Raw genomic sequence first — 15,661 nt, 5'->3', positions numbered from 1 at the left:
ACAAGACATTGTCAGCGACCGGTCGAATGTTCTCGTTCTAAGCAGTCCCACGCATTGCGTTTCTTAGGCAACAGCCAAACAATGCGCAAACGTATAGCTCCACCGAGGGGCGTCATTACAATGCAGCCAAACACCAACAGGGGGCTACACAGTCTTCAACCGAACATGTCATACAAAATAAATCTGCACAATCTCCTTCAAAATACACGCTTTAACTATAACCAAAATATGCTTTAAATACTGACAACAAACATACTAGAAATTCAGTCAAGAAACGTAAACTTCAATACAATCTTCGATGAGTCACGATTCGGAAAGACCATCGACACCTCAGGGTACACAAGACTGGCAAGCCACACAATAGCCATTAGGGGAGGTACAAAAAGCTCCTTAAAGAGGAGCGAAAATTGTTACCAGCAAAATCAATACGAAGCGCCAAGCATCGTGACTTGAATGCCTTGGTACCGAACAATTTGTTCTTTGCTTTGCCTTTAATGAACAAATTCGATTTGTTGAAACAGAGAGAGAGAAACAGCCAATCCCTTACAAAGAAATTGAAATGCGCATCATCGCCGCATAGTAATGGCGGAAAATATGCGGACTTCCACATAGTTACGATTAAAGAACCAACTGCCTTACAATCACTCATATGACTCCACACTTAACCAACGAGTGCGGTAGGTAGGACAAGCCAGTTCTTCTCTGATGGCCGATCCTACGTAAACGCATCCACAGCTTCTGTGCCGGGTTGGAGGAATCTGGAATTACATCTTGGCAATTTGGTGTTATAATGACAAGCAAATCTGTCAACCGAATGTGGACCCCAGAGGTCTCGAGGAAAAGAAAAATGTCATCACGAATCGGGTAATCGTCAAAGTAAACTATCTAACTTCAAAATCTACGTGGGATTCACGATCGCGCGGCACAAAAGAAATATTCAACTGAATTTGGCGACGGGAGCATAAAAGAAAAAATTTTATCATGCAACCAACTTGAACGATCCTCACGACCAGACCGAACTCTACGACCGACCAGACGACCTTCAAAGGAATCGAGGGCGAATTTTTAAGGTGATCATTTCCCTCCAGGTTAAAGATTTTACAGATTCCTGGTCATGATTTGTGTGACATTTCCACAGCTAGGGGTCCTCAGCTCGCGAAACTGAGCCTCGTTTTAGCGTCAAGATTATAGCCAATCCAAGAAAATTTTCTCTCGGGCTCCCAATTGAACTTTTCTTTGTGAATTTCGAGGCTACAGTGTGAAAGATCTGCGCGAACAATGGAACTGTTAATCTTAGCAGAATTCAACGGGGAACCCGCCCCAATGCCATCATCGAAAAATATAGCGATTGGAATTCCTTGTCTTCTCCACTGGGTTTCCAGAGGTTTGAAAAGCCTTGTGAAAACAAAAGGTGCACCAGAAAGTACAAAAGGCAGAACCGTGAATTAAAAATGTCTGACATACCCTGTGCCAAAATTCCATGAAAATGCTTGATATTTGTGATGATTCGAAAAAATGTCAACATGGTGATAGACTGCTTTCAAATCAGAGGAAAAAGCATGATAATTTTTGAACAAGGCACTCTTGATGGTATGTAACCCCCCACACTTAAATCTAATTTTCAGATATATGCAAATCAACATGCCATAAATCCAAGATAAGTCTCTTTATTTACCGTTAGCTTGAACGGAAACACTCAACGGATTGACAATATCAGGAGGAGCGAATATTTCCTCGACGCAATTATCACACAAGAGCTCCGAAATAGCCTCAGCAAACAAAAACCGCGGCTCTTCAGCTTCCCTTTAACAGAAACTTGTTAACATAGCAGAATTTTACGAGGAACCTGTCTGACATACCCTGTGCCAAAGTCCCACGAAAAAGCCAAATATTTGTGACGGTTCGGAAAAATATCAGCATGGTGATAACCTGCTTTCAAATCAAAGGGAAAAGCATATTCTGATCGGTTGTCTAGATATCGCCATATTTAGTTGGAGTGGCTAAGAATCTGCGAGGCATACACGGGACAAATATTTCAAATATCAAACTTTCCTGACATACTTTCGTTTGCCATTATTCCTGGAATGTTTTGGCGAGATTTGACGAAAATTGGTTAAATCCACATATCCTATAAATTCTTTCGAAGTGAAAAGATGATCAGTTGCCGCGAAAATTCCCCCAAGGGATTCGCTCAAGTCTAAGAGGACACCTTTCTGATTTATTAACTTTCATTTCAAAGTACGTTTTTCTAAATAACTCAGGTACTTTTGAAGATTTCAGAAAATTTTGTATGGAGACGTCAGGAGAAATTTTTATATTCAGTTTAGTCAAATAAAAGAAAAATCGACTTTTTTTGCCTCTGAGGGTGGAAAGTAACCTTAATGCAAATTGGCCACCCAAGAGAGTTTGGCCCATAATTATAATGTTCAAAACGGGCGTGGATCAAGTCTGAAAGGCTCAGCGATGTATCCCCTTAGGCAAGGTAAGGGGAGTACCTCACCGTCCCCTCCCCCCCTCACTCCCAATGCCTGGAGACTCGAAGAACTCTGTTTGTAACTACAAAACTTTAATGGTTTTCCTAGAAGAGTTTGAACCAAAAACAAAGCTGCGCTTTTCACTAATTATCAAAAGTTATTAATCCCGTTTCTACAGTTGCTCAGTATATTCTCTACTGCTTTAACGTGAGAAAGTGAAAAGTTCATGCAATAACTTGGTGTTGTACCCTAATAAAACTTAAAAGCTAACAAGAAGTCGCTTGAGGCATGTTCTGTTTCAGTCCAGAAGTCTTTGCTGTTTCTGAGCGTTCTTCCCATAAGGGTTTAACTCCTATGTCAAGAGCACACTGAAAGGAAGTCGCCCGAGGCATTTTTGGTTAAGAGCACGCTAAAAGAACTGAAGTGCTGACAAAAAAGTCATCTAAGGCATGTTGTGCTTGTCCGAGAGAAAAGTATAACAGCTATTTCTGGGTGTTTTCCTCCAAGAGCTTAACTCTTATGTCAAGAGCACGCTAACCGGACTGAAGTGCTGACAAAAAATTACCTAAGGCATGTTGCGTTACTCCGAGATTAACGTAACTCTGAACTGTGTCTGGGTGTTTTTCGCCGAAGAGTTTAACTCTTATGTCAAGAGCACGCTGTTTGGACTCAAGTGCTGACCATAAGTCGCCTGAGGCATGTTGCGTTACTCCAAGAGAAAAGTAATACTCAGCTGTGTCTGGGTGTTCTTCCCCGTAGAGTTTAACTCTTATGTCAAGAGCACGCTGTTTGGACTCAAGTGCTGACAAAAAGTCGCCTAAAGCATGTTGTGTTACTCCGATAGAAAAGTAACACTCAGCCGTGTCTGGGTGTTCTTCCCCGAAGAGTTTAACTCTTATATCAAGAGCACGCTGAAAGGACTGAAGTCCTGCCAAGAAGTCGCCTGAGGCATGTTGGGTTACTCCGATAGAAAAGCAGGACTCGGCTGTGTCTGGGTGTTCTTCACCGAAGAGTTTAACTCTTATGTCAAGAGCACGCTGATCGGACTGAAGTGCAAACAAGAAATTGCCTAAAGCATGTTGTGTTACTGCGAGATTAACGTAGCTCTGAACTGTGTCTGGGTGTTCTTCGCCGAAGAGTTTAACTCTTATGTCAAGAGCACGCTGATCGGACTCAAGTGCTGACGAGAAATTGCCTAAAGCATGTTGTGTTACTCCGAGATCAACGTAACTCTGAGCTGTGTCTGGGTGTTCTTCCCCGTAGAGTTTAACTCTTATGTCAAGAGCACGCTGTTTGGACTCAAGTGCTGACAAAAAGTCGCCTAAAGCATGTTGTGTTACTCCGATAGAAAAGTAACACTCAGCCGTGTCTGGGTGTTCTTCCCCGAAGAGTTTAACTCTTATATCAAGAGCACGCTGAAAGGACTGAAGTCCTGCCAAGAAGTCGCCTGAGGCATGTTGGGTTATTCCGATAGAAAAGCAGGACTCGGCTGTGTCTGGGTGTTCTTCGCCGAAGAGTTTAACTCTTATGTCGAGAGCACGCTGATCGGACTGAAGTGCTGACGAGAAATTGCTCAAAGCATGTTGTGTTACTCCGAGATTAACGTAACTCTGAGCTGTGTCTAGGTGTTCTTCGCCGAAGAGTTTAACTCTTATGTCGAGAGCACGCTGCTCGGACTGAAGTGCTGACGAGAAATTGCCTAAAGCATGTTGTGTTACTCCGAGATAAACGTAACTCTGAGCTGTGTCTGGGTGTTCTTCCCCGAACAGTCCTATTGCGACGTCAAGGGCACGTTGAAAGGACTGAATGGCTCCAGGATAGTTTTGCATCTGATGAAGAGCATGGCCATGGTCCAAATAGCTTCTTAATAATCCTTCTTGATGCAAATTGAAATCGAGATGTTGGTCGGGTTTAGCTTTATATACTGGGATAACTTTTTCACTTTGGTTTAAGGTCATTTTATGATAACTGATCCAAGTGTCGCACAACTTTGATGCTTCCTCGGGATTATTCAATACATTTGAAATTGTCATATTGACGTTGCGCCGGAAGGTCCATAAACCGATGGAATGTGGGAGGATCTGTTTTTCCGTTTGATTTGACATCCATAGCACAGATTTGCTTATTGCTTGCTTTGTCTCATAATCAGAGAACATTTCTGTCGCTTTGCTAACAACGCAAATCGTTTCTAATCTAAGTGGTTGAGTGGTTGTAACATCTTGCTCCGGCATATCTGCCTCGATCATTCTGAATTCTTTGTTATTCACTGGAGGAATAACAAGAAGACTTGTGTCTCCTAATACTCTGCATTCACGTAGGGCTTTGGTGTAAAGCTCTAGTGAAGTTGTTTTGTTTTTCATAAAGAGAAAGTAAGTAACAAGAATTTGCAATGCAGTTACTCTGAGAATTCGTTCTTCGGAGCTGTCACTCATCAAGCAAAGAGCTTTTTGTAAGCTCTGAGTTCCGTCGTCTATTTTCCCTGAAACCAGTTGACAGATGCCTTTATAACATAAGAGTTTGCTTTTATCATCTATCGACAAAGAAAGGCCGTCAGCTTTAGAGAGCAGCGTCATCGATCTTCCACGTATCCCCCAGGTCACTTCGCCGAATGCCAAGGACACCAGTAACTGACTGTAGAACGCGCTCTTTCCAAACGCCTGAGCTTTTTTAGTTGCGTGGTCGTAAATTTTATCGATGATTTTTCCCTCGCACCAGAAAAGGGAATCTAGAAAAATTTCTGCGTTTGTCAGGACACCAAATGCGACGTCACATGTTTTAGGATCGGAGCAGCTCTCCATGAGACTCTGAATTATATTTTGCTTCTCTTCATAGAAATCAATAAATGCTTGCATGGATTGTCCTGTCAAAAACTGTTTATTCAGCTTCTCGAAAAGAGAGACGTAAAATGCAGACAAACGTGCTTTGGAGTTCAGCATGGTCTCTTTCATTTCATCTTGACCCCTTTCCCTTGCAAACGACAGAACCAACTTATGCATCGAAAATGACTCAGGTTTGGGGCTAGAGTCGAGGAAGGATTTTCTCCGAAGCCTATGCAAGATTCTCTTGGCCTCCAGAGTAGTTTTTACACCCATGACAGTTGCAGCAACCGAGTGGTTAAAATCTCCAGAAAGAACACTAAGTGATGCCAGCGCTTTTTTGTCTGATAAAGAGAGTCTCTGAAAAGAGGATTGAAAGAGGAACTTCAAACGCAGATAGCTTGGATAATCTGGTTTGTCCATAAGCTCGAAAAGGTTACCTTCTATGGATTCCTTGAAGTTATCTAAAAATTGACTCGGCTGAGCATTATCTTCAGTAATGGAGGAACACAACAGTTTCATAGCCAAAGGTACGAAACCGCAGATTTTCGCAATTTTCGAGCAATCAGACGCGGTTGCTTTTGGAAGTAATTGGCCGACTAACGCTTGAGAGAAGGACTCGTGTAATGACCTTATTCTTACTGCTTGATGCCCTTCAAAATGCACATTCATAAATTCAAGAGATTCCCTTGTGGTAAGAAGAAATGTTAAATTTTTGAATTGACTAAGAATAACTTCTAGAAGCTTTATGAAATCCTCCTTCACATTTGGTGTTCCACTTTCGAGTAAGTCATCGGCATTGTCAAGAATCAACACAAATTCATCTGAAATGTCGCTCAGAAAAAGAAAAAGTTCGTCTTCTATGGACATCCGTTGAGGCATTTGATCCTTCGAGGAGTGTCTTCTAAAGAAGCTCAGAAGCTGCGATGTCAGATCGGCTTTTGAAAGAAGCCCTCGCATGGAGAAAAAGTATACGGGAAGTCCTCCACTTTGGAGCTGATGTCCGACTTCAGTCGCCACAGAAGTCTTACCAAAACCAGGCGAACCCCATATCGACACGATCCGGGAACTTTTGGAAGCTAAGTGATTACTGATGTCTTCACACTCTCTCAGACGGCCAGTGAAGTGTGGAACCTTTGAAGGAAGATTTGATGGTGGAAGGAACGGCTTTGAATCTTAAAAGAAACAAATTGATGCAATCATGAAAGAGGTCATGTCGGTAGTGTGAATAGCAAATAAAATAATGATCATGAAAAGGGTACATTTTGCTCTACCATTAAAAATCTGGAAATCAAGTTTTTCGGATACAGCTTTAATCATGAGCTTCTTGCTTTTTCCGTGAAGTTGTAATCTTAACAACATTGCACAAAAGTCACGATGCCGGTAAACATAGTGGGTGCAGTTTACTTCTTGAACTAGTTGTTTTGAAATAAAAGTTAATTGATTGTTTAATGTGGTACTCTGATTAAAGAATAAATTCGTCAAAGGGAAGAAGAAAGGATTTTCAAGACAAGTACGAAGCGGTTTTTTCAAAAACTGTAAGTTTTCCCTGTTGAAATATTATTACTAAAGTACAGAGTAAAAAAAACTGCTTTCCCTTTTGTTCTTCCTTGTCAAAGTAGTGCTTATAAGACTCTGTCACACTGCATCTTAAAATTGTTGTTAATGTAAAAAGTCCTCTAAAGTTATAAATCAGTTTATACCTGTTTGATCTTGATCTATCTTAAGTTTCAAATCATCTATTTTTCCCTCCAACAAAGCGAGGTCTTCAACTTGTGCTATTAACTTGTCGACACCTGATCTTACTTCTTCGAGACACTCGATGTATGATCTGGTCTCCTGTCTAAGACTTTCTTCCAACTTGTGAACTTTTTTGATGGGAAAGTCAGACTCTGTTAGTCCACCGATGGCATCAATGGGATCTGTCATGATACCAAGAGCTATGAATGCTTCTTTAGCGAGCTGCACGTATTGGTCAAAGGTTGGTTTATCAATCTCTGACCTGTCCGAGTGACAAAGCAAGTTTCGTAAAATTCGAAGCTGATCAATCGCGAGAGCGTAGGTTTCGGCTGTATTTCTACTTGGACTCACAACAGATGGATGGAACTTTCCAGGAGGTATTTTATGGTGCTTTACGTACATTTCACCAAGTGTCTTGTAGTGACCTTTGCTATCTGGCGTAGCGAAGGACCTTGCATAGATGGTGGCCTGGAAAAGGGCGGTACAATCCCATTCTTCATAGGAGATGTGTGTAGGAACTTTGGTTTTTCCACCCTCTTCAGCGAGAAACAAATTTCTTACTAGCGTGGAGTTATCCCACAGTTGATACCCGGGCCGATGTCCAAATATGTTGTCCCACATGGATTTGAACGTATGACGCAAAGCAATGGCGAACTCATTCAGTACAATGGAGGCAAATTTGAAATAATTCAGCTGCTCGTCCGTAAAGGGTTGTAGAGTCATACTCGGCGTGAGCTCGGGAGATAGCTATCCTCGACCAAAATTCCGGGAAAACTGTTGGTTGATGTATGTGAGGGGAAAAGGAAAAAGGTTCTTTGGTCATGTTACTGTCGATTAAATAAATCCTTTATCGCACATGCGAACTGGCCTTATCAATTGTACATGACGGCGTGGACACGGAAAGTGGCTACACAACTAAATTAACTTGAGACAAAGTAAAAAATTCATCTCTGCGTTATATATATTATATTAAAGTTGTACGCTTTAAATCTGCTTTCCTTTTGGAAGGCAAAGCCTAGCACTTTGTAATTAAAACCAAAATATTTCCCTCTCGAGGTTCAAATATTGTCTCTCATTAAAATGCAGAAACCGAAAAATCGAAGACTGTGACACCATATGATAAATGAGCATCTTATAACTTAAAGTCCTTCACAAATTTCACTTCAATAAGCTTGGTATAGCGTCAAAAAATTGTTTTTGCAAACCTCAACTCCATTTTATTGATACGCAGAATTTTCTTTGCCAGCAGAAATTTTGAATTAATTTCACGTCTGATATGATACTTTCACGGTATTTTGATTTACATGCTTAAGAAATTTCACAACTCTTTCAAGTTGCCAAAGACTTAATATTTTCTGTTGCAACTTTCTACAATATATCCTTAATGAATGGGATTACGAACTTGCGTGGCAAGAACAAGAAGCACGAAGAAACAAATTATTGTGCATTTGATGATAACAGGAAATTGAAGGGTAAAAAAGATTGCATATTATTTATCGTAAAAGCGACTTAAAACTTTTACATTCTCTGTACGTAAGATGATGACTGCCAAACGTCAAATCTAGTTACTGACAGCAGTGATCAGAAATCGGGTGTTGTGTAAAGTCTAACAAAGTTTGGAGTTTCATAGACCTCAATAGATGTTGTCTGTTGTTGTTTCATTCCTTTCATAGTCAAAAACTGTTACTTACGTACCTTCAAATTCAAGTTAGAGCGAGAAATATTATGATTGTAGACGTACAAACTGATTATCTTAATGATTATTGGACGAACTGCAAGACTGTAACTCAAAATTTATTCGGAGACTAGTTGAGGTGTTATGATTTGTTATTCATACCACACGGAAATTTTAACCCTTAAAATGCAAAATGTCTATGCAATGTTGAGTTCATTGTTCTCCAGAAATGTTGAATGACGTTTACAGGTCAAACACCTCTTGGAAAGGGAAATTTCTCTTTTAATCTTGATAATACAGTTAGTATTGTTCAATTTCCGTTTCGAAATAAACATGGCCTCCCTGGAAAATGTTCTTCAAAATTCCCTGACATAGTTTTAGACATAAATAACAATTACTTTCTTCAATCTTACATAGAACAAACGTGTTTTTTGACTTGTCTAGTCTGTTTCCGAGTGCTATAAAAGAAACACCTGATAGAGTAGGAACGACTTTTTTTAGGGTAAAATATGGATTGGGCGATTTTTTGGACTATTTTTGGACCATTTATCGAACCATTTTTAACCCTTAACTCAGCAAAAAACACTGCTGTACTTGCAATATAACCCGAATAGTGCGAATAGTCGCGAATAGTGACGAATAGTGACCGAATAGTGCAAATAGTCGCGAATAGCGACGAATAGTGACGAATAGTGACGAATAGTGACAAATAGCGACGAATAGTGGCGAATAGTAAAAATAAATGAATTAATAATGAAATAAAAATATTTATTGCCCTTTTTCATAGATTCATTGGATTCAAATGTGTGTATATACCGATTATTTGAGATAAAAGCCGTATGGTAAGATATATATTGTGTTTCAATCAAGTATATTATCATTCTGAAATAAATAAGAGGTACTGATCATCTGTTTCGCAAACAAGGACTTAATCACCGACACCGGAAATCGCGACCAGGTATTCCTCGCGACTCTCCTCGGTTTGTTTTCCAATTTGCCTGGGCCGCTGCGAATCACTTCTTACGTAAAAATCTACGAAACCTGCGAAGTGGAACTCTGGTGGCTAGTGATGGCTACTTTTTCTTGCCGATATTTACCGTCCGCAAAACGTAGAAGTCAGTAAATGTGACCGATTCTGCTCGGGAATTTTATTGTATGGAGCTTGGATATGTTAGGAGAGTTTCACTGACTGCTGGATTAAACCCCGTGTTGTGAAACCATTTATAAAGACATCATACTTTTTCTTCGCTTTTTTCGTCACACACAAAAAGGGAAACGTGAGGCAACTGAAAGATGATTCACGTTAGCCTGTGAGTATCATTTAGCACTGGCACAAGTCGACTTAACAGGTACACGCATGACTTAAAAGTGGAGGATCGAAAACAGGAATTGGCGATATTTTAAATGACAATTATAGTCCAGTGTTTCGTGCCAGTTTCGCATTCGCATGACAAAAAATCAAAGAAACGCTACCCAACACCAAAATTTTGACATACAAATAGTAAGTCGAAAAACCGCTCAAAATAATATGTATGATGCGACACTCCATAAATCGGTGGCAGTTACTAATACATCAACCTCCCACCCCTCCCTGCATATTGATAGTTCGTCCTTTACCCCTCCCTCAGTAACAACAGTCTGGCTACTATCCCTCTTTGAGTAGTTTAAGTGAGGGCAAATGAGTAAAGGGGTGAGTTTCTAAAGAAACTGTGGTGCTGCGTCGGTAGGAGAGTATAGCAGGTAATTTAATGTTAACAACTGGTGGTGGTGCTGCGTCGGTGGGAGAGTATAGCAGGTAATTTAGTGTTAACAACTGGGTTGAAAATGTAAATTAGCCACCGAAAAGGGTAAAAAAGCTGACGTCTCGAGCGTTAGCCCTTCGTCAGAGCGATTAGAGGAATTGTGGGTTGTGTGTGGGTTTATATGCAGAAAGTGGAGCTACGCCATTGGTGGGAATATGGTGACGAGAAAACAGGAATAAATTAGTTGAATGAAAAGCGCTCGTTGATTCCGTGAGGATTAAGGGTGCCGATTTGGAATATAAATTTTTGTTCTAGTGTTTACGGCTTTCCGAACTGCGTAGATGTAAGGAAAGGCCGCAAACTGCCATATGCTGTTTAGAATGATTAGGAAGATTAAAGTGTCTAGCGACTGGTTTGGATGCGTCCTTGTCATTTCTTTCCACATCGCGAAGGTGTTCTCGGAATCGGTCACCCAGTCGTCTTCCTGTTTCGCCGATGTATAACTTATTGCAATAAGTGCAAGTTATGCAGTAAATAACATTGGCGGAGGTACACGTAAAGTGATCAAAGATCTTAATGGATCTTTCGGGTCCCGATATTTTCTCTACGTTATGAATGAAAGGACAAGTTTTGCATCGTGAGTGAGCGCATTTAAAAGTTCCAGATTGGTCATTGGTTTCAAATGAACTCCTGACTAAAAAGTTGTCTATGTTTTTGTCACGTTTGAATGAAATAAGTGGGGGTTGCGAAAAGATAGTACCAGTCTCTGAATCGTTTTGGAGCAATTTAAAATTTTTAAGAATGATAGATTTAATTGCGTGGTTGTGAGGGTGAAATGTAAAAGTAAATGGAATGCGGTCAGTGTTTTCCTTCTCGGCCGTTTGTAGTGCTGCCTGTCGATCGATTTGTTGGGCACGGTGGCAGCCCGCTTGAACGACAGAAACAGCATAGCCACGTTTATCGAAAAACTGGCACATTGCCTCTGATTTTTTCGGAAAAATCAGAGTCGTCACTACATAAACGACGAAGTCTGAGAAACTGTGAAAAAGGCATGGAGGTCTTGACGTGTGATGGATGTGAAGATGAGTACAACAAGTAACTATGTGAATCTGTACGTTTGTAGTAAACAATAGTACATAAGCCGTTGCCTTCAATTGAAATTTTTATGTCTAGAAAAGCCAAAGAAGTGTCGCAAATTTCCCAGGTATATTTAAGAGCCGGATTAAAGGAATTGACGGCGGTTATAAATTGAGTGAGCTCCTCTTTGGTAGAGGAGGTAGCGCCGATGCAATTGTCAATGTAGCGACCGTAGAGTTCAGGTTTTGGGCCGTGGTATTGGCTAAAAAATTGATGTTCGATAAAACCTACAAAAAGACTGGCGTAGCTGGGTCCCATTTTAGTACCCATGGCCACACCATTAGTTTGTTTGTAGTAGTTACCACCGAATGAAAAGGAATTGAGTGTGAGTACTGGTTCGGCCCGACGGAGTAGTGTTTCAGAGCTGGGTTCCTTAACAGTGCGTTGATCGAAAAAATGTTTTAGGGTCCGGAGACCTTCGTCATCGGGAATGACAGTGTAAAGAGATGTTATATCCATGGTGAAAATAAGTTTGTTTTGGTCGAGGAAACTAAAGTCACGAAAAATTTCAAGTGCGTGTTGGCTGTCCTTAATGTAAGACGGTAAAGTTTTGACGATAGGTGCCATAATTTTGTCTAAATAGCTGGAAATAAGTTCGGTGGGACAACTGCAGGCAGAAACGATGGGTCCACCTGGGTTGTTAGGTTTGTGGATTTTAGGTAAAAAGTAAATACATGAAGTTCTTGTTTAGCTATAAGATCGTTAATCGTATTTTTGACAATGTTTTGGTTAATTAAAGTGAGATCTTTGTCGACTTTAGCATAAAAGGAGGTGTCAGAAAGTTGCCCCAAAGCTTCTTTTTGGTAGAGGTCGGCCCGCCAAACAACAACTGCACCACCTTTGTCGGCCGCCTTAATGACTATGTCTGCGTTTTTTTAGACTTTTTAGTGCCGACCACTCTTCCGAAGAAAGATTGGAAAATTTGGTGTAACGATTGAATTTAAGTTTCTTGATATCGAGGCGACATTTTTTGAGGAAAAAATCTAAAGATGAGAACTGGCCCTCTGGGGGAGTCCATTTAGACTTTCGAATCTGGAGTGTTTCGAAAGTATCTTTGTTCTCGGTGTTAATTAGAATCATCCTCTTTGTCATGAAAAAGGCTTTCAACTGAACGCGGCGAAGGAATGTTTCAACGTCTTGCTTACTGAAAATTCGTCGGTTTTTTGTGATAAGTGAGGGCAGTTCGATTTCGTGGTCTGATTATTTGGATTTTAAGGCCTCGATGGTTGGTAAAAATAATGATAGGGCTAATGAGGCTGTTGGTTAAAAGTTTTAATGAATGATTCCTGCTTTAGAATGTTTGTGTATTGTCTCCATTGGCATTAAAGATGGCGTCTATAACTTTTAGGTTAGCGGAAATGAAAGTGTATTTTTCTCTTTTGTATGACGTTTGACGTATAAGAATGCCCAAAATTGCTATTGAATGCTGATTAAAATACAAAACTCGTTATGGAATCTGATTTACGCGCAAATGATCGTTTTTTGTCGCTGAGGAATGTAACTTCACGCAATAGTTCGCCTTTTCACGCAAATGAGTGCATATTTTCTCATAATGAACAACAAAAGGTGTAGTTGATAAAAACTGTTCTTTGCCTACCTTGAAATTCAAGTTAGAGCGAGAAATATCATGATGGCAGATGCACAAACTGATTATCTGAATGATTATTGGACGAACTGTGAAATTACTCCAAAGACTGGTTGACGTGTTATGACTTGTTATTCATACCACACGGAAGCTTTAAACCCTTAATATGCTAAATGCCTATGCAATGAAGAGTTAATTGTTCTCGTGAGATGTAGCGTGATGTTACAGGTCAAGCACACTTTAAGAAGGGAAATTTCCCTTTTAATCAAGACAATACACTTAGTATTGTTCAATTTCCGTTTTGAAATAAACATGGCCACCTGAACAATGCTCTTCAAAATTTCCTAACTTAGTCTTGACAGAAATAACAATTACAATCTGCAGTCTTACATCTAAGGCAGACGCTTTTTGAGTTGTCCAGTCTAATATTTGTCTTCCATCTTTCAAGCAAGCAGCATTAAGCAAAACACGCGATAGAGTAGGAACGATTTTTTTTCCCGCTCCACACTACGCGCGTTTCTGGTTCGACCCGCGTTCGGCTTGTGCTCGCCTGAAAAAAAACAAGAGGAAAAAATCCATCCGTTTTCATACGCTATCTTCGAGAACGCAAATCACCACTATTCTTAGATCAAAGGGAAAGAACCAGTTACTTGTGCCAGGCTGTCAGTCAGTGGTGACGATATAAACAGAAAACCTCAGCAAATCACACAAACAATAATTTTTACTCTAAATCGTTTGGTAACGTGACCATAGCAGGTGACTGAAACAAGATCTTGCAAGCTTACTTTAAATAATTTTCTGTCCCATATAGATCTTATATCTTCGCTTCACTTTTGAATTACCAAAACTGCACAGTATATTTATTTAATCCATGAGACAATTGAGTTATGGTCCCCACAAAGTTCTGTGAAGTTCTTTTCATGAGGAAATTACAGATCACTTGTCTCTCTGCTCTTGTAACTTCTTTGTCAGTTCGATCTGTTGTTCGAACTCTTCAAGGTTTCTCCTCTTTTTCTCTTGTCGTTCTAAATCTCTGATCACACCTTCTCTGAGCCTCTTACGATCAGCAGTTTGCATTTCATGGACCAGGAAAATGATAGCAGAAGCGAAACAGAACGATGCTCCCAATGCAATTTTCGCCCCTCGTGAAATTATCGTTGGAAGTGATCAAGGTTCCAGAAAAGTCTTCTAGTACTTCCAAATAGGCTTTCCAAAAACACCATCGTCTAAGAAATGTTAATAAACACAAATCTCGTTAATCAGAGACCTCTCATATGACTACCAGCGTAAGATCTGAGCGTCTTTTAATTAGTTTTAGAACTATTTATTTTTCTTTTCTATTCTTTTTTTATACCTTCTTGTTAATATTTTCTGTTCAGTTTGTCATCGTTTTTCGTCAGTTACACCTTCACTTTCACACGCTTTCGTCCCGCACGTAATTATGCAGTCCTCTTGAATTTAAACATAGTCACTTCCTCAGTCAGATTCTCCAGAAGTCGCGCAATAAAGCTATAGTTAACTATAGTTTTTTTTTAAAATAATGATAATAACAATAATAATAATAGTAAGAAGAAGAAGAAGAAGAAGAAGAATGGAATTCAGCAGTGGACATTCTAGGAGGTGGCTCATCTTGACCACTGTTTCCAGGTCGAATTGGTACTTGGAATTTTGGTTTATGTGGAGGGAGGAAAACCGGAGGACCCAGAGAAAAACCCCCAGAACAAGGACGAGAACAACCACAAACTCAACCCACATGTGATATCACGTCCGGGAGTCGAACCCAAGCCACAGCTGTTGGACAAGACACATTCTTGGATGTTCCCTGCAGCAAGTGTTTAGGCTCATCGTGTAATATGTGTCATGGTAGAGAGGACACTGTGTAACGAGCCAAACGCAGGAGCAATTTGTTTGGATAATCTGTGGCTATCGCAAATAAGAGAATTTTCCCCTCTTTCCATATTATTCTGCTGCCATACTAGAATTAAGCAATACAATATGACACTAATACTCCTTGCAACAATGAAGAAACACTTACAACCTTGCATACTGGAATTATGATAATTATCACAAACAGCGCTTACAACATTAACAGTGGCAGTACATCTTACAATATGTATTACAACACTGTAGAAATAATAAATATTAAAATATGAACAATTCTCTTAACACCAACTGTGCTATTAACGATCAATAATTAATGTTACACTGTAATATATTAAAATTTTAACCTAGATGAATTTTTTTCTTGAGATGTTAAAGTCAGTCAGTCAGTCCTTCACAAGACAAACTTGTCCCAGATGATTTGGGATGGATACATATAAGATTGAAAAAGTAGGAGCATGTCAGGGTGGCTGATAAGAAAAGAGAAGGTTGGTCAAAGAGCTTGATGGCCTTATGCTGCAAGTCTGCTGGTGCAAAGAGCTCAGACGATGATAAATTTGCATGAAACTTTACTTGACAATTTCAGTTTACCTTTTTCCACACAAACTGGG

The 15,661-nt window shown here is 40.0% G+C and overlaps 1 protein-coding gene across 1 annotated transcript; it reads right to left on the bottom strand.

Moving 5' to 3' along the window:
• Positions 1–2,868: 2,868 nt before the first annotated feature.
• LOC149037980 (uncharacterized) lies at positions 2,869–7,800 on the bottom strand. Its single transcript, XM_089186672.1, has 2 exons — positions 6,994–7,800; positions 2,869–6,465 (listed from the first exon to the last, which is right to left on the bottom strand). The coding sequence occupies exons 1-2, from the start codon at positions 7,751–7,753 to the stop codon at positions 3,008–3,010; spliced, it is 4,218 nt and encodes a 1,405-aa protein (XP_089042798.1). The 5' UTR covers positions 7,754–7,800; the 3' UTR covers positions 2,869–3,007.
• Positions 7,801–15,661: the final 7,861 nt, after the last annotated feature.

The sequence above is a fragment of the Pocillopora damicornis genome, chromosome 11 (assembly GCF_964200805.1).
Source record: "Pocillopora damicornis chromosome 11, jaPocDami1.2, whole genome shotgun sequence".
In the NCBI taxonomy this organism is placed as follows: Eukaryota; Metazoa; Cnidaria; class Anthozoa; order Scleractinia; family Pocilloporidae; genus Pocillopora; species Pocillopora damicornis.
Note: the sequence above shows the minus strand (reverse complement) of the source record. Positions and strands in the feature narration are given on the sequence as shown.

What these genes read in the sequence shown, in the direction of transcription:
- LOC149037980 (XM_089186672.1), bottom strand. Translation starts at nt 7,753, where the DNA reads ATGACTCTACAACCCTTTACGGACGAGCAGCTGAATTATTTCAAATTT. An exon ending in GATAGATCAAGATCAAACAG is followed by an intron (nt 6,466 to 6,993) that starts GTATAAACTGAT and finishes GTTTCTTTTAAG; the next exon opens with ATTCAAAGCCGTTCCTTCCA.